At 38.8% G+C, this 16,621-nt stretch overlaps 2 protein-coding genes across 2 annotated transcripts in view; one reads left to right on the top strand and one right to left on the bottom strand.

Annotated features, from left to right (window-relative positions):
* The window catches only part of LOC143461311 (solute carrier family 22 member 2-like), a 162,342-nt gene that overhangs the window by 59,254 nt on the left and 86,467 nt on the right, over nucleotides 1–16,621 (bottom strand). The window lies entirely within an intron of this gene.
* The window catches only part of LOC143460943 (IgGFc-binding protein-like), a 30,462-nt gene continuing 13,882 nt past the window's right edge, over nucleotides 42–16,621 (top strand). The window contains exons 1-39 of the mRNA XM_076958635.1: nucleotides 42–319; nucleotides 627–811; nucleotides 1,155–1,439; nucleotides 1,770–1,976; nucleotides 3,051–3,239; nucleotides 3,680–3,864; nucleotides 4,095–4,260; nucleotides 4,417–4,571; nucleotides 4,808–4,918; nucleotides 5,224–5,389; nucleotides 5,581–5,698; nucleotides 5,936–6,080; nucleotides 6,336–6,468; nucleotides 6,737–6,933; nucleotides 8,103–8,247; nucleotides 8,357–8,613; nucleotides 8,784–8,936; nucleotides 9,178–9,347; nucleotides 9,544–9,688; nucleotides 10,032–10,195; nucleotides 10,314–10,435; nucleotides 10,572–10,676; nucleotides 10,900–11,016; nucleotides 11,211–11,387; nucleotides 11,583–11,699; nucleotides 11,981–12,154; nucleotides 12,406–12,522; nucleotides 12,632–12,754; nucleotides 13,147–13,341; nucleotides 13,568–13,749; nucleotides 13,991–14,156; nucleotides 14,333–14,487; nucleotides 14,616–14,726; nucleotides 14,806–14,977; nucleotides 15,152–15,269; nucleotides 15,574–15,718; nucleotides 15,833–15,965; nucleotides 16,090–16,289; nucleotides 16,398–16,542. Coding sequence (XP_076814750.1) covers nucleotides 93–319; nucleotides 627–811; nucleotides 1,155–1,439; nucleotides 1,770–1,976; nucleotides 3,051–3,239; nucleotides 3,680–3,864; nucleotides 4,095–4,260; nucleotides 4,417–4,571; nucleotides 4,808–4,918; nucleotides 5,224–5,389; nucleotides 5,581–5,698; nucleotides 5,936–6,080; nucleotides 6,336–6,468; nucleotides 6,737–6,933; nucleotides 8,103–8,247; nucleotides 8,357–8,613; nucleotides 8,784–8,936; nucleotides 9,178–9,347; nucleotides 9,544–9,688; nucleotides 10,032–10,195; nucleotides 10,314–10,435; nucleotides 10,572–10,676; nucleotides 10,900–11,016; nucleotides 11,211–11,387; nucleotides 11,583–11,699; nucleotides 11,981–12,154; nucleotides 12,406–12,522; nucleotides 12,632–12,754; nucleotides 13,147–13,341; nucleotides 13,568–13,749; nucleotides 13,991–14,156; nucleotides 14,333–14,487; nucleotides 14,616–14,726; nucleotides 14,806–14,977; nucleotides 15,152–15,269; nucleotides 15,574–15,718; nucleotides 15,833–15,965; nucleotides 16,090–16,289; nucleotides 16,398–16,542 — 6,277 coding nt within the window. The 5' untranslated portion in view covers nucleotides 42–92. The remainder of the gene's footprint in view (nucleotides 320–626; nucleotides 812–1,154; nucleotides 1,440–1,769; nucleotides 1,977–3,050; nucleotides 3,240–3,679; nucleotides 3,865–4,094; nucleotides 4,261–4,416; nucleotides 4,572–4,807; nucleotides 4,919–5,223; nucleotides 5,390–5,580; nucleotides 5,699–5,935; nucleotides 6,081–6,335; nucleotides 6,469–6,736; nucleotides 6,934–8,102; nucleotides 8,248–8,356; nucleotides 8,614–8,783; nucleotides 8,937–9,177; nucleotides 9,348–9,543; nucleotides 9,689–10,031; nucleotides 10,196–10,313; nucleotides 10,436–10,571; nucleotides 10,677–10,899; nucleotides 11,017–11,210; nucleotides 11,388–11,582; nucleotides 11,700–11,980; nucleotides 12,155–12,405; nucleotides 12,523–12,631; nucleotides 12,755–13,146; nucleotides 13,342–13,567; nucleotides 13,750–13,990; nucleotides 14,157–14,332; nucleotides 14,488–14,615; nucleotides 14,727–14,805; nucleotides 14,978–15,151; nucleotides 15,270–15,573; nucleotides 15,719–15,832; nucleotides 15,966–16,089; nucleotides 16,290–16,397; nucleotides 16,543–16,621) is intronic.

Below are 16,621 nucleotides of genomic sequence, written 5' to 3'. Positions count from 1 at the left end.
GCTCTCGGTATATAGATCGGGTTTATCGCGCAATTTATCCAATCTGCTGCCAGCCAAGAGTGTGGCAGTAAATAAACCGTACTCAGAGGACTATGTTTGGAGATAGCAGATGTGCGAATTCGGTGTCTAAGGTTCTTGTCGGGGCCTTATTGATAACAAGCGTTGCGTTAGACTACGCTGCGTCCAATTTAATACCGACTTCTCGTTTTTCATTCCGGGCCGATGTATGTCAGGGTCAAACGAAGACAATCTCTTGTCAAGATCCAAGTCACGTGATGTTTATCGAGGATGCTTTCTACGGTAGAGCAGATCCAACTACGTGAGTGTTATAATGCCTTTTATGCCGCTATAAGTGTTTGTGTGTATGTTGCATGCAATAAAGATGTACGTGAGTACTGAAAAAATAAGTTATAGCGTACACACATAATTGCCTTTGCATGGCTCTGTGGTGTTATGTAAGTGTCTTATGTAACGAAAAAAAAGGGAAACTCTTTTAAGTTGGCGGTTGACCCGTGTGTCACCAAAAAATTCGTAAGCCAGAATAAGTGCCATGAGACATTTTTGCGGCGTTTACTGGAATATAGAAATACAGGTTCATGTTAACGAACTTATATTTTAACTCACAGTTGCCGCATCCCATCTTCTCAGCCACAGAGGACTGACTGCGAGGCTGCTTCCTCGTTTCGGAGAATTTTCAGAGCTTGCAACGGGCAGAACTCCTGTACCCTTACAGCGACGACCAGGACTTATGGAGATCCGTGTCCAGGAACTGCCAAGTACATCCAGTTCCAATTTCGTTGCGCTGAACCTCGTAAGTTGAACCAATTCTTTAATCTAAAAATCAAATATTTATGAACGTTAAGTTGAAAACTTTTAAATCGCAGGCCTGGAAAAAGTAATCTGTAATGTAAGCTTGTTCATAATGTTTTTAAATTTATAAAATTAATTAGTTTTCCGCTTGAAAACTCTGTTTTACAAACTACATAGCTTCGGTTAAGCTCTTTCATGAACTTTGTTTGGTTGCAATAATTGCACCAAGTCAATTAAACAGTCATTAATGAAATAATTAATGCCCCGAAAATGTCGTTTTGAATTTTTCACGTTTACTAGAATGAAAACAAATTATTTTGCATTATTATCCTTTTTTGTTAAAGAATCCAACGTCATTGGATTCTGCTTTTTCGACGCTTGGGGTCCTTGGGTGGATGTGGACAATCCGTCTCGTGGAGGTGACGACGAACTCCTTGAAGAACACAGACGACAGACCGACTCCGCATGTGATAATCCAACCGGGATGCAAATACAGTTTGTCGGCAGGACCGGGTTTCCTACCGGAAGTGACATCATTCGTCAGTCGTTGACTTATGGCCTGTCGTGCCGAAATTCCGACCAACCGGGAACTTGCAAGGATTATAGAGTCCGGTACTGTTGCGACAGAGGTAAGTAATATCATCAGATAAGGCACGTACTAATATTCGTTTTATATTTGGCTTTTAGGTTTAATGCCAAATATCGTTTTATCACTGTTTGGTTGCTTTCAAGGAATGACTATTTAATTGTGTTAAGACGTCAACCCGAAAGTTTTATTTTCTGTTAAAATATTTAAATGATAAAGTGCTGGTTTTACAGATTATTGTGGCAGTCGTTTGGTTGGTGTGCTTGCTGTTGGTCGTTGGTTTTGTGACCGCCACCTGCTTGTGTTAAGTTTATCAGTGAGATCATCTATCTGACCTGTTTCCGTTTTCGGCTAAACAGTTTATGTTTTTCAGCGCCCACACGCCCTGTGACAAGGACCTGTCCGCAGCCCCTCCTTCAGACTCCGACAATTGCACTGTCCCCGGGGAAACCGACCTGGAACCCGGGGGAGTCGATAGTGTTCACTTGTCCTCAGAGTTATGACTTAAGAGGTCCAGCCATCATCAATTGCTTGGAGAATGGACAATGGGATGGCAACCCACCTAGATGTATCAGACTAGGTTTGTTGAAGTTTGTTCCAAAAATATTTCTCTAATGTCTGTTCCAATAACTAAACGTTGCCATTTTTAATGCTACACCTGATATACGGATTAACAGATTCACCCTTAAGTATGGGGAGGTCCTCAGTTTTACTTTATTATTGCATTTAATCTGTTCCAAAAAGTAATTAAACATGAACTCATTTAAAATTAGGAGGTTTGATAAGTTATGCTGGTCAACGTTTTTGTAATTCGTCACACCATCTAATTATAAAATTCTTGCTAATATTGTTAGCTTTAATGTTGTACCTTTCTTGACTTGTTATTACACCTCTTCTGCTATAGCTTTTAAACCAAGGAAAAGTAAAATTATGACTATCCCTTGCTTCAGGCTCTGGTGCCGGCTTAAAACCGTGAACGAAAAATTGTGAGTAACAAAATCATTTTTCTTTCAAGTCGTTTGTAGCTTACGACTTTATGATCAACGTCTTTGACAAACATCATCAAAAACTTTTACAATCAACCTCAATTGCGTCATCACCCGGGCCTACACCCATTTTCTAATGCCAGATGACGTAAACGACAAACCGTAAACGCACGAAATTATCTTTATAAATGAAGTTTCAAAGTCTTTTAAAATGTTAATTCTCCACAAATACCAATGCAGTTTAAAATAGGAATGCCGAGATATCGTCGCATAGGATTTGGCATTAAACGATTCCCAACCGCAGTCTGGTACGATAAAGGATGTTTTGTTTTGCTGGAAAATTTGCTGCCCCAGGGCAAAATAGACTCGTCTGGAGAAGGATGAAATTCGATGAAAATAAAACGTGTTTTTTTGATTGGCACTTCATTTTACGCTTTTTCCGGATAAATGCATTTAACGTATGATGAGTCAGTTGGCGTTTTATGGTTTTGTATTCATTTTATGTAATTTAATATAAGTCAAAGGATAAGATATGCGTGTAATTGAAGCTAAACCAGCACTGGGTTTGATGGAAACCTTCATATTTGTATGTTAATTCTGATTTTCGCTGTTCCTTCTGAAACCTTTGATATTGGCTTTATAAACTTAATTCATTTTAATTGAATTAGGTTGCGCTGGTTTTGCCAATCCTTCCAATGGGGTCGTATCGTCCACCAAAAGCCGTTGGAATGTGCGTGAAAGGGTCACTTTTACTTGCGACAGCTCCTACGACATTCAAGGTCAAGCTACCCTCGTCTGTTTGACCAGCGGAGACTGGTCACATGACATTCCCTCATGCGTAGCAACTCGAAGTATCGGTAAGTCATAAGTACGGTACTGTAAGCTTTTATGCCGTCGTCGCGTAGCCACAAATTACCCTCTGGTAGAAGATACAGTTAAGGTCGCCGGCACTTGGATATTTTTGTTGTTTGTAAATATTAAGTCCCCGTAAAGGTAAGCTTAAGGTTAAGCAACGTACACAAGGTTAAGCGTTTCTCTATAAAAAATCTGTTGATTGCTATTATACGAAACGATTACAAAACAAATACAAGTTTGCAACACTCAACACATGTTTGTTATGAATCCTCTAAGATCTAAGTAATCTATAACCACTTTCTGCCTAAACCTACTTTCTCCTTATTAGAGAATTACATGATTGTCGGTCACGTTGGCTCTGGGCGAAATCTTTGCATGTTCTGACGTGGTTACGTTAAATAATTTTGTGAGTTTGCAATTAATAAAGTATCACGTTCCGCAGGTTGTGGAGGTCGAATCACTGGGCAGCAATCCGGAGAATTTACCTCACCAAACTACCCAAATGATTACCCTTCTTCGTCAGACTGTACCTGGTCCATTGTAGTGAACCAAGGTCAAATTATCGAGATCGTGTTTACTGACATTGATGTGGAATTTCAAGAAAGGTGTCCATTTGATTACATTGAGGTATTTTTTCTAACTGTATCATTCTATTTGAATGTAGCCTAGAATTTTACATTTTTCATAATTTATGTAAACTATAAAGTAAATGCTTTATAAAAAACAATCGTTCTCGTCAATTAAACACCATAACATGTACAATGCACACGGAAGCACCTTACCATCTTGATCGGTGTAAATGATTTTCCTTGGTTTCAAAGTTTTTCGTTTTGAAGACAATTTCAAATTTGCTTCAGATATACAATGGGACAAACCGAAACACGGGGATCCACAGATTCTGCGGCACTATAGTCCGCAGGGTATTCCGTTCTAATATTCCAAGTCTTACAACCAAGTTTCGCTCCGACAACATCGTACAAACGAAAGGCTTCACAGCGTCTTGGAGGGCCATTCAAGCCGATGGTAAATTTTGCAATCAAAAGTTGGCGTTTTACAAGACTTTTCTATGCATATAGGTCTAATGGTCTATACATCTGCAGTTATCTGTTTCTAGTCCAGCTAAAATAACCAAGACTAACGATACGTTCAACGCTTTTCAAACTTGTTACTTTGTTACAGCTCCTGAACTTCCTGAAGTCAGTTATTGTTACTCTGCTGGTGATCCACATTACGGAACCTTTGATGGAAGGCGTTATGATTTCCAGGGCACATGTACTTACACGTTGGTTAGAAATGTGAGGGGAGCGGCCGGAATCCCGAGTTTTAGTGTCGAGGTACAGCGTAATACTCTGTATGAAATTAACTGCATTACAGTAAATATGTCATGGGAAACTGAATAGAAAATTTCATTCGATGCAGAATATTATTTTCAAATTTCTCATTCCTAAGATAGAAGAAAAATGAGTACATGGAAATATACAAAGTTTACTGAAAAATTCTAAAAACCTACAATTGATATATTGTTTGCGATTTTTGTCAAAAAGTTCAAATTTCTTTATTTTAATTCCAGGTTGACAACGAAGTAAGGGGGAACAACCCAAGGGTGTCTTGGCTGGGCAAGGCCTACGTAAGAATCGGGGACAGTGCTGTGATTGAACTTATGAAGGGAAGGGTCGTTGCGGTACGTAAATATTCCCTTACGTCATACCGATACAATCGACATTACGTCATCGTTTGCCGTCAACGTTACGTCAATGGGTGGACACTTTGTCGAAAAATAAATAATTTAACAATATTTTTAAGTTAGAAAGCTTATGTAATTTTTCTGAAGATAATTCTATTTTTAATATTAAACAAAACGTTCAAAAACATCTCGACAAAATGATGAATAACACCTGGTAGTGTTTGGTAGACGGTGGGCCACGTTTAGTTCACGATATATTTAGTAAAACTAGTTTTATGTCAAACAAGCTATATTCATCATAGGTCGGGGGAGAAAGAGTAAACCTTCCATATGTTGATGACGACGTAACCATTCGTTTGAGTGGCAGATTCGTCGAAATAAAGACACCTTTCGACTTGACTATTATTTACGACGGGGACGCTTATCTCACGTTGAGTCTACCACGCCGATTCGCCGAGAAAGTTCAAGGTGGGTCGTTTTATTTGTCTCAGACACGAAAAGCTGTTATTTTTGCAGCAACAACTAACCTGTTATTTGAGACTATTTAACAGCTACTAAGAGGCGTGGAATATGTGTAGGTGGTGCTATACCTGTTGCCCGGCCTACGCCTTTTAAATTTTGTTCTTTATTTATAGTCTTGTTTATCTTTTTGTTATCAGGATTATGTGGTAACTACAACGGTAATCCGGACGACGACTTCCAAGATATCAACTCCGGGGCCACCATTACTGATATTTCGCAGTTTGCCAATCAGTTTCAAACTAACACTGAACGAGGGTAAGTTTTAATTACCAAGTTCAAATTTTAGCTCAATTTGAATCTGTTATAAGAATAAAATCAACTGACCTGTAACAATTTATTCAGTTTATTTTCAAATTTTACAGTTATTTATACAAACAGATAAATAACTGATCGCTATAAAAACAAGCAATATAACGAAACTTCGCTGACAAAAATTGCGTCTGATTTCGTCAACAACAAAGTCACTTAAACATACCTGAACTTCATTTATAGTTGTCGACCACACCGTCCAGAACAGGACGAAGAATGTCCAGCGCTTCAAAGAGCTAGTTACGCAAATCTCTGCTCGATAGTATCGGAAGAGAACGGATGCTTTTCTCGCTGCCATTCCCTACTCAACCCTGCTCCTTTCCTATCAGTGAGTTTTCAGTTTTGTTGCGCGTTTTTTGGTTTGTGGTTAGTTGGAACCAAAAGCAAAGCTATTTCCTGGATTATATATGATTTTTTTTATTGTGATTAAAACTGTTTTTATAAAAGAAACAGCTCACACGAAAAGGAAAGTCTTATGTAATTTCGAAAAATAGCCACAAAAGGAACAAAAAATTCGTTGTACGCTTAAACCTACTAGCTGGAACCATATATTCTAAACAATGAATTTTCTTTATTACGACAGGATTGCATTTTCGATGCTTGCGCATACCGTGACGCTCAAACTGCAATTGAAAACAACGTTGGGGCATACGCAAGACGCTGCCAAGACTTGGGGGCTACACTCTGTCCCACCTGGAGAGTCGAGGCAGGAATACGTAAGTGCATAGCAGCATTTCCAATGAGATATTTACCGTGTTAAAAGCATATACAGGGAAGCAGAGTCGGGTTATTTATTTGTCTTCAAATTGATCGCTGTTGTTTTGAAAGTCTCGTAATTGTCTGCGTAATTGCATTGAGTCAAGCTACTTACGAGCAACATTGGATGACTTTAAATGACTTCATGATATGACGTCAGTATTAACTGACTTGTAATTGCAGATAAATGTTTTTCATTAAATGTGGTGCAATTTTCTATCTTTAAAGCGCTGATATGCGGAGAAAACTCCCGCTACTCCGACTGCACTTCCCGTTGCCCAGCAACGTGCGGACTGGAAGACGACTCCGAATGTGAAGAGGAATGCGTCGAGGGATGCGAATGTAACGACGGATACATCCTTTCCGGCGACACGTGTGTCAAACGGTCGGATTGCGGATGTACCTTCCAAGGGAAATACTACAAGGTAATCAAGAACTGACACCAATGCATATATGAGAATATGTATGAATTGGCTTATGTATAAGTTTAAGTAATCCTCGGTATTATTTTTAGAAACTTACAAACTAAACTAAACTTACTACTTACTTACAAACCATTTTATGTTTTTTTTTACAAGAAAATGTACAGCGTACTTTTTGGATTTATTCTCAGATGAACAACCTAAATTACTTGTTTCGTACATGTTGTTTTTTGTCATAAAAGAGACCATGCCCCGCCTGTGTTAACTTTGTAAGTAAGTTTGCAATTCTATCAGCAAAACAACCTCAAAAACGTTTGCATACCGGGTGTCCGGCCAGATTATTACGTCTTCATACTTGAATGAAAGTCTTTTAAGTCGTTTAATCTGATGTTAAGGTGATGTATATGGTCGGTTTACAAGGTAATTAGAAAATTACCACATACATTTGCCATCGATGCTGTGATACAAAAGTCAAAGTACAAACAAGCTATGCCCCAAAGCACCGAAAACTTTTAGGTGGTCACCCAACTGTAGTCATACAATAACACACCGCCTATTTGCCGCAGAATGCCGCACATCACTCTACCTTTTAAGCTATTTATATATGTTGCCTTGGAGTTGTCTAACAGGCTTTATTACAACAAGAAGCTTCTCAGTGATAATTGATTCTTTATAATATATGATTTACATTTTAAGCGCTTCTTTGCAAGCCTCAAATATTGTGACAATAAAGTCAAAGATGCTTTGATGGGTACAAACAAGCTACGATTACAGACCAGTAATAATTCATAATTGCTTAGTTATTATAATTATTATCAGCGTTAAATAATAATACACCGCACACCGAGCTTCCTTTATATGAGCGATCCACGTATAGTGCCTGGAGTTATTAAGCTTTATTCGTATTCAAAAATCCTATAAGAAATAGTTGATCCTCTATGTCTATGATATGATTAACATTTTAAGCGCTTTTTTGCAAGTCTTAAATATAGCTTGACTATAAATTTCAGAGATGTCCTACTACTGTATAAACAAGCTCTGAGTACTGGTTACTCGTTTGCTTCGCGATTACCGGTTATACGTCATAATCGTTGCCTTATTAATTATACTTGGCGAAAATAACAACTCTGTAGAAATCACAAGCCTGTCATTTACAAATTCCTTGTTTTCAGAATGGAGAAAGCTTCTATTCAACTTCATCTTGCTCGAGGAAATGTACGTGCGAAGACGGAAAAGTCAACTGCGTCAACACGCGGTGTGGCGACGGGGAGACGTGTAGTCGCGATGATGATGGGAGAAGAGCTTGCATTCCAACTGGTTAGAGACGAAGGAAAAAATAAACTAAATCAATTGCATGTGTATGCATAATAATGAAATATTGTACTTCCGGAAAAGTTTTTCACGTTACTTGTCTGTCTATCTCCAGGATTTGGAATATGTCGGGCCTGGGGAGATCCACATTACAAGATGTTTGACAGTGACAGACAGATCGACTTCCAAGGCAACTGCAGCTACTACATGGCGCGCACACACACTTTAGAGCAGTCGGATCCCAGGTGGTTTTCAATTGAAACCACCAATGAACACAGGCGAGGTCACACCAGAGTCTCCTACCTTCGAGATATCACTATTAGGCTATCGGGAGATATTGTGGTTCGGCTTGAGAAAGATCAAGTTGTTAAGGTATATACAGTAGTTATCGTTTTTCGCCATTGTTTGTCTTAACTGTTTCTCCATTGTTATAACTCCTGAGCGTCCATTGATTTCTTAGGCTGGACAATAGCATTTGCATGAAAGCAATTGTACCAAGTGTTCTTTCGAATAATTTTCTGAAACTCTTTCCCTCTTCCTAGGTTAATGACCAAGTAGTCCAAGAATACGACCATCCTCTGTTCACCATTCGACCATCTGGACAAGCTGTCATATTTACCATGACAAATGGTCCCGTTGTTAGATTCAATGGAAATGGTTTGCTAATTCGAGCGCCAAACACCTACATGGGACAGGTAAATGTTATAGTATTTTATGACGTTTTGAGATGTTAATATGTTTTCACTAAAACAAAATAATGCGTTATCACCTAATTTTTAACGGGTACTAGCAATAGAGTTATAAAGTTCTATGAGTACTTTCCTCTTTATTTCGACTAATGGTGAGTATATGGTTAATACATATATGTGGTGGAAGTTAGTTATCTCGGGCAAGTTATTTTCTGTTAGAACCACCTATTTTTACAACCTCGTGCAGGTCCAAGGCTTGTGCGGAAACTTTAACGGTAACCCGGACGATGACCTCGTGACGTCATCAGGAACGCCTACAACTGACATCAACGAGTTTGGTCAGAGTTATGTGGTTGGAAGTTGCGAATACGGCGTGCCGCCGGACCCCGTCTGTTCTCAAAGGGACACTGAAAAATGGTGAGATGTTTTGATCAAGAATTGTGCAGTCAATATATTGTTGCTCAAAGTTGAATATGTAAGAAAGAAACCGTTGTAATTCGAAACTGGTTTTAGTCTTCACCTGATTATTTTATGCATTAAATATGACATATTGTATTTTCTCGCCAAAATGTTCCACGCTTCATTAAGCTTAATGCTGTTTCCATGGTAACAGGGGAGGTGCAAACTACTGCGGAATGCTCACCAACAGAAATGGAGTGTTTAGTACATGTCACCAAGCTGTTGATGTGCAGGATTATTTCGAAAAATGTGTTTATGACGTTTGCGCAACTGACGGAGACCAAGAAACCTTCAATCAAGTAAAGTTACAAATTATCTAACTTTCTGTTTATTTGAGGCTTATGAATATAAACATATGCTGTATCAAGTGTGTTTCTGTGGCATTTTATAAATCTATAGCTGAAAGTTAATTTTATTTTTAACGGGTCTTTCAATTGATAAGGCCGGCGTTTTTGGTAGTTGAAGGCACAACTAAAAATTATTAGAAATTGGTTAGTCTTTTTAAACGTGTTTATAATTATATTAAAACTGAATATCATCATCCATACACTAATTCCGAATTCATGCAGAAAGTCGTTCAAGAAAAGATGATTACTTTCGAAAATATTATTTGAGCATATAGTCATACTCTTTCTAAACCAGGTCTTGGAACAATACGCGGCGGAATGCCAGTTCAACGAAATTCAACTTTGCAACTGGAGGAACGACACCGAGATAGCCCAGGTTCAGTGCCCAGCCAACAGTCACTACGAAGGTTGTTCAACACCGTGCCCTGACTCGTGTGCCCAACCTTATGCCTCCTTTAGGTAAGAGTAAGACAAAAGAAGCAGAGTAATGTTGAATTATGTCACTTGTAATTTTATTTAAAATTTGTGTTTTTCCTACTTTACAACATTCCATAACGTTGTTGTTTTATGCTTATAGTTGTGCCATCCCCGGCGAGGTTGAGGATTGCAGATGCAACTTTGGTTACATCCGTGATGGAGATAAATGTGTAAGAAAATCAGAGTGCGGCTGTACAGTGGATGGACTGTACATTTCGAAAGGTTATATATCTACAATCAATCTACACGTAACTGCTTGTAAATACTCCAAGGAAAATTTCATACCAACAATACTATCACAGCCGTGAAAATTGAAATACTAGAAACCATGTAAAACTTGCAATTCTTTTTCCATCAGATTTTCGCTTCGTTAAGAAGGAAGACAACGAAGAATGTTCGTGCTTGGGACAAAACGAATACCGGTGTGCATGCCTCGATGGTTACTCTGGACAACCTTGTCGAGGTGCATTACCTTATACAGTATATGTTTTCCTTACTTCGTTATACAACAGACTGATTCATGATTATTACCTATCCGCCTTATACTGTGTAAAGATCAAGTCCGACTTATAACATTAATGAATAACGCAACTAACCTATTGTAGTAGTTTTTTATATCAAAACTAGAAAGTTTTTAAGTAAATTATTTAGTTACTTCAAAGCAGTTCAAAAGAGTCTTTTCACAGATATCAACGAATGTCGGACAAATCCTTGTGACGAAAACGCATCATGTACCAACACGGACGGAAGTTTCGTTTGTCGTTGCAATGCCGGATATACAGGGGATGGAACACGGTGCAGACGTAAGCATACAGTGCCATGTACAATGCTGTACTAAATATAGCTCACATAATAAAGACAACAATCGTACAGACATGTACAAGAAAACATGTGCAGACAACATTTCAACCTACTCATGTCAACCTATGCAAACAATGATCATAACATGCTGCTCGGTATTCTGACTCTGAATCATGTCGGTTGTTATTTATCGCAGCGCTGACCTGTGAACGTTTGGAAAACCCCAGCGCTGGATCTGTGACATATAGCAGGGGATTAAATGTCGGATCGGCGGCAAACTTCGCCTGCAATTCCGGCTACAGAAGACAGGGTAGCGCCCGGCTTTTGTGTCAAGCGAGTCTGAGGTGGAACCGCCGACCGCCGACTTGCGTCGGTAAGCTTTCCGTAATTGCTTTCAGGCTTAAAAATTGTTTTAAATCGCGGTCGTCTGAAAATGTAGACAGTTGTCAAAGAGAAACGAACGATAGCAGTTAACACAACGCATTGAGATTTTTCCAGTGTTGGTGATCTAATTGGTTGGTTTAAATATTTTCTTTTTTCAAGGAAGACTTGACTTGTTTTTACACAGATGTCGACGAATGTCTGAGAAGCCCGTGTGATGACAACGCTGCTTGCACAAACACGGAGGGAAGTTACAGTTGCAGATGCAACGAAGGCTACACTGGAAACGGAGCACAATGCACACGTAAGTATTATGTATTGTATCGGCAACATTTTGAACATGTTTGTTCTATCCAAATTATGCTTCAACGTAAACGATATACTATTCGGTCAATCTACGAACGAAAGCGATCACAGTATAAAGGATATAAAAATCTAGTTGTTACCGTAAATCTTTTCCGATAAGTTCTCAAAGTATTGCAAGCAGTATGCAAATCACCAAGTGCTAAGTAAGAAAAGTATAAGAAAGTAAGAAAAGTTTTTATGGGGGATTTGAATATTGAGCGTTTACTCACCTATCTCCAGCTCTCAACTGTCCACGGCTTCAGAATCCGGCAAACGGTGTTGTCACAGTTGATGAGTTAACTGTTGGCTCCACAGCATCTTATGGTTGTAGAAGAGGCTACAGACTGGTTGGGAATACCAGAACTAACTGTAGAAACACGTTAACTTGGAGTTCAGCACCACCGCGTTGTATTGGTGAGTGACTGTATTCTTAATTTTCTGAGCACCTGCTAAATTTCTATTACATGTTTTAAGACTTAATTGACTTCACTATTACTTTGTAATTTTACCGGTTAATTAGAATGTAATTATAGTCTTAGCGTGTTATTGAACGCTTAAACCTAACCCTTTTCTATATATTTGCCATTTTACCAACAACATGATCATATCACATGTCATTTTCGAGCCAATTTAAGTTGTCTTACATAACCTTTTTCCCGCCACAGATATCGACGAGTGCCGGACCACACCTTGCAATGCGCTTGCGGATTGCAGAAACACCGCTGGCAGTTACCAATGCACTTGTAGGGAAGGTTATACGGGCAACGGAAGAAGATGTACAGGTATATAGCCCGGTCGGGTTGAAAATTTTTGCATAGAGCATTTAACCGAATCTCAACAATTTTTATAAATCTAATATAATAACCCTCTGGCATTACAACATTTACTCAGATATCAATGAATGCAACACGTCACCATGCCACAGACAAGCAACTTGCAGCAACACCGCAGGAAGCTACCTGTGCGAGTGCGGGAACGGATTCACAGGAGACGGAACGACCTGCGCACCTCTCGGTAAGTATCGTGATTGAAAGCAAAATTACAATATGCTTGGGTTAATATCTACACTTTACGTGCTGGGCACCAGTTTAAGTGCTCAGGTTGATCTTCGTTTGGTTAAATTGTGGAGGAGTTATTTTTTACTGCGCCGGTCTACAACGTTTTATGCAGTCATGCTTATCACAGCTACTTACAAAACACAAAGTTACTTTTTCTTCGCTTGTTATAATAACATTTTTGCCAATTTTTCCTTTAGATATAAACGACTGGAATGATTTTTAGGTTGTTTGCTGATTGTGATATTTTAAAAGTAGGAAAGGCATCTCATATATATGTGGATCGCTTAATCCGCAAGTGGTGCATAAAAATCAGTTAATACTTATCCTCAATGCGTGCTTCATGTTTAGGCTGCAGGGGGTTTAGAAATCCCGACTTCGGTTTGGTGTCTTCTACAAAAGCGAGGTGGAATGTGGATGAAAGTATAATCTTCACTTGCAACAGGAATTACATTGTCAGAGGTGAAGGAACGCTCACCTGCCAACGCGACGGGCAGTGGTCCGACGATGAACCGGTTTGTGTTCAGGAACAAAAAGAGGCCGGAAGTAAGATTTTCTTTCTCAATTTGGCCTTTTGCGTTCTTTTGAAAAAGTCCTTCCGTTTTGTTGCAATTTTAGTCTAGTGTGAGTTCTCTATCCTTTTACTCTAAAAAGTTTGCTGCCTGCCCTGGATTCAAAATCTTAGCTTATTTAAATTTTTGATTATATTTTAAATTACTTCATTATTAAATTACTTACTATTCTAACTCATTAAGTTATCGATTTGATTCAGCTTGTGGAAGTCAACTAACAGGACAATCCGGTGAATTCCAAACCCCGAATCATCCTGGAAATTATCCCGCTTTGTCCGATTGTGTTTGGACAATCACAGTAAACCCTGGCCAGTTTATTGAAGTGATTTTTAACAACGTTGACACTGAATTTGCCTCTGGATGTCCATTCGACTATGTCGAGGTTTTTACAACTTTTATTGTATTTGCGTGATGATTTCAAACGGGAAATTATTGTTCAAAATATGACCGCATTTGTGCAATAAACTTGAAGTTTATTAGATTAAAACAATTGTTTACTATAAACATTACTTGATTTTAAAATTAAGAAAAAATTAAAATTATAAAAGCATTAAAATTTGTAAAATGTCATTGTAGCTGTCTTATTTTGCAAGCTATGAACTTTTTTTTACTGTATGACTCAGTTGTACAACGGGACTTCACCTGACACCGGCATCCATAAGTTTTGCGGAACAATCAGGAGACGAGTTTTCCGCAGCAATGAAAATACTCTGACCGTTCGATTTCGCTCCGACAATCTTGGCCACCAAACCGGATTCTCTGCCACTTGGAGAGCAATTGGAGACAAAGGTCTAAGATTTTGTTTTGCTCTTTGCCTGAAGTTAAGCAAACACTGAATGTATATTTGTACGTTACGTTTTATTTCTATCTTTTGATTTTGTTCAACCTGAAAACTTAATTAGTCATCAACTTTTGCTTATGTTTGCGAATAATACCTTCATATACATTCCTAAATGGAAATACAGGCCCAAGAGTGCCTGCCATCCGCAACTGTTACGCAGTTGGCGATCCTCATTACGGCACATTTGATGGAAGACGATTCGACTTCCAAGGAGTCTGTTCGTACATACTCGTGAGAACCTCTGCAGGAGCTACTGGTGTTCCACAGTTCTCCGTCGAGGTATCCAACATGTTAGGCTTTACCGTTTTAAAATAAAGATTTTGATGTTATTACTGAGTTATAGTTCTCCATTGTTATTGGTTTAATTTCTTTGAATGACCGGCATATTTCATTTGTTGTGGTTATAGGTTGATAACGAATACAGAGGAAGAAATAGGGCGGTGTCCTGGCTGAGGAAAGCGTACATCAGAGTTGGAAATAGTCCTGTTATCGAATTCACGAAAGGAAATATAGTGAAGGCAGGCAAACTACTATTGTTATTGCATTGAAGATTTCTTCAGCAGTGATTAAGTGTAACTTTTGATCGTGCTTTTTTAGGTTGGCGGAGAAGTAATTAATCTTCCATATTATGACGAAGACAATGGGGTCAGCATACAATTCAGTGGAAGATTTGTCGAGCTTACAAATCCGTCTGGGCTCAAGGTTCTTTACGATGGAGATGCGCATTTGAGGGTGATGTTGCCCCGACTATTTGCTGAAAAAGTTGAAGGTACATTTTTACTTTCGTCATTGTGTTACAGAATGCTCAGATACATCTAATGTAGCCTATATGCCTTTGCATGTCGCCGTATTAACTGGAGTAAAACTTATTATAGTTCAGCGAGGAAAGAACTGCTTTTTGTTACTTTACGATTCAATCTTTGTCTTCTTTCGCTTGTTTCAGGACTTTGCGGAAATTACAACGGAAATCCTGACGACGATTTCCTGAATATCAACACCGGTGACTTGCTGACCGATCCAAACGAGTTTGCCAACCAGTATCAGACCGACACCAAAGCAGAGTAAGACCTCTCACCTTATAGACTTAACATACACTGTATTATTACACTGTATAATTAAGCGACATGGTGGATAAATATTAAGAAAGGATTTTATAGTTTTGGTTGTGGTGGTGTAGTCAGAGTTCAGTATTAAATGTATTGACTGTATTAAATGTATTTGACTGTATTAAATGTATTATGTATTATTATTTGTATTTGTATTTGTATTATTGACTGTATATTATTGACTGTATTCAGTATTAAATGTATGTATTAAAGTATTGACTCAAGGAAATAATAATTATAGCAAGTTTATACATTGCAGATGTCGTCAACATCGACCAGAAGAAGACGACATTTGTCCTCTTAACATTAGAGCCCGATATGCTCAACTCTGCTCAGTCCTAACGGCGGAGAACGGATGCTTCTCCCGCTGTTACTCACGTCTCGATCCAGCTCCTTTCTTGGAGGTAAGGAGTCTTACAGTTTCCTTTTTTTTTAGATGTTCGGGTGATTGAATTTAAGCTTCACAGTTGTATTATACTTAGCAAAGTGAACCTTCACCTATTCTTTCCAATTTTAAGGATTGCATTTTTGATGCTTGTGCTTATCGCGATTCTCAAACCGGTCTTGAAAACACTGTTGGAGCTTATGCGAGATATTGCCAGGACTTGGGGGTGACAATCTGTCCGGATTGGAGAGAAACGGCCGGAACACGTCAGTTACTATATAACTGAGCTGATATACTTTAAAACAATAAAAGCAAACCGACATGTTTAAAAATAATATGCATAAAACGTTCTGAAACACAAAATTTTTCATTTCAAAACTTGCTCTTTAGCGTTGCTGTGTGGTGAGAATTCACATTATTCATCCTGCATGGATCGCTGTTCGCCTACGTGCGGATTACGGGAGGATTCCTCTTCATGCGAAGGAGAGTGCGTGGAGGGATGCGAATGCGACGACGGCTACATCCGCTCAGGCGACGTTTGTGTCAAACAATCAGAGTGTGGTTGTTCCTACGAAGACAGATACTACAAGGTACATTGCTGGGTATAATAATCAAGTTACAATCTCTGCTGCAAGAACTTGTATTACTTCGAAAAAGCCGGGGTCGTTCGAAATTTACCGGGGTTTTGTGCGTTTTAGAATGGCGAAAGCTTCTATTCGACTCCTTCTTGCACAAGACAGTGCACTTGCGAAGACGGAAGTGTGACTTGTAGAAACTCACCTTGCAGAGACGGAGAGACGTGTGGGCAGGATGACAACGGGAGAACAGCTTGCATCCCAACAGGTCAGCAAGGATTAGATTGTGGAAGTTTGATTTCTTATCTTCTTGTACAGTATAATAAACATGAGCATGAAAGTTTACG

This window comes from Clavelina lepadiformis, chromosome 5 (assembly GCF_947623445.1).
Source record: "Clavelina lepadiformis chromosome 5, kaClaLepa1.1, whole genome shotgun sequence".
Classification (NCBI taxonomy): Eukaryota; Metazoa; Chordata; class Ascidiacea; order Aplousobranchia; family Clavelinidae; genus Clavelina; species Clavelina lepadiformis.
This window is presented reverse-complemented; position numbering and strand designations above follow the sequence as displayed.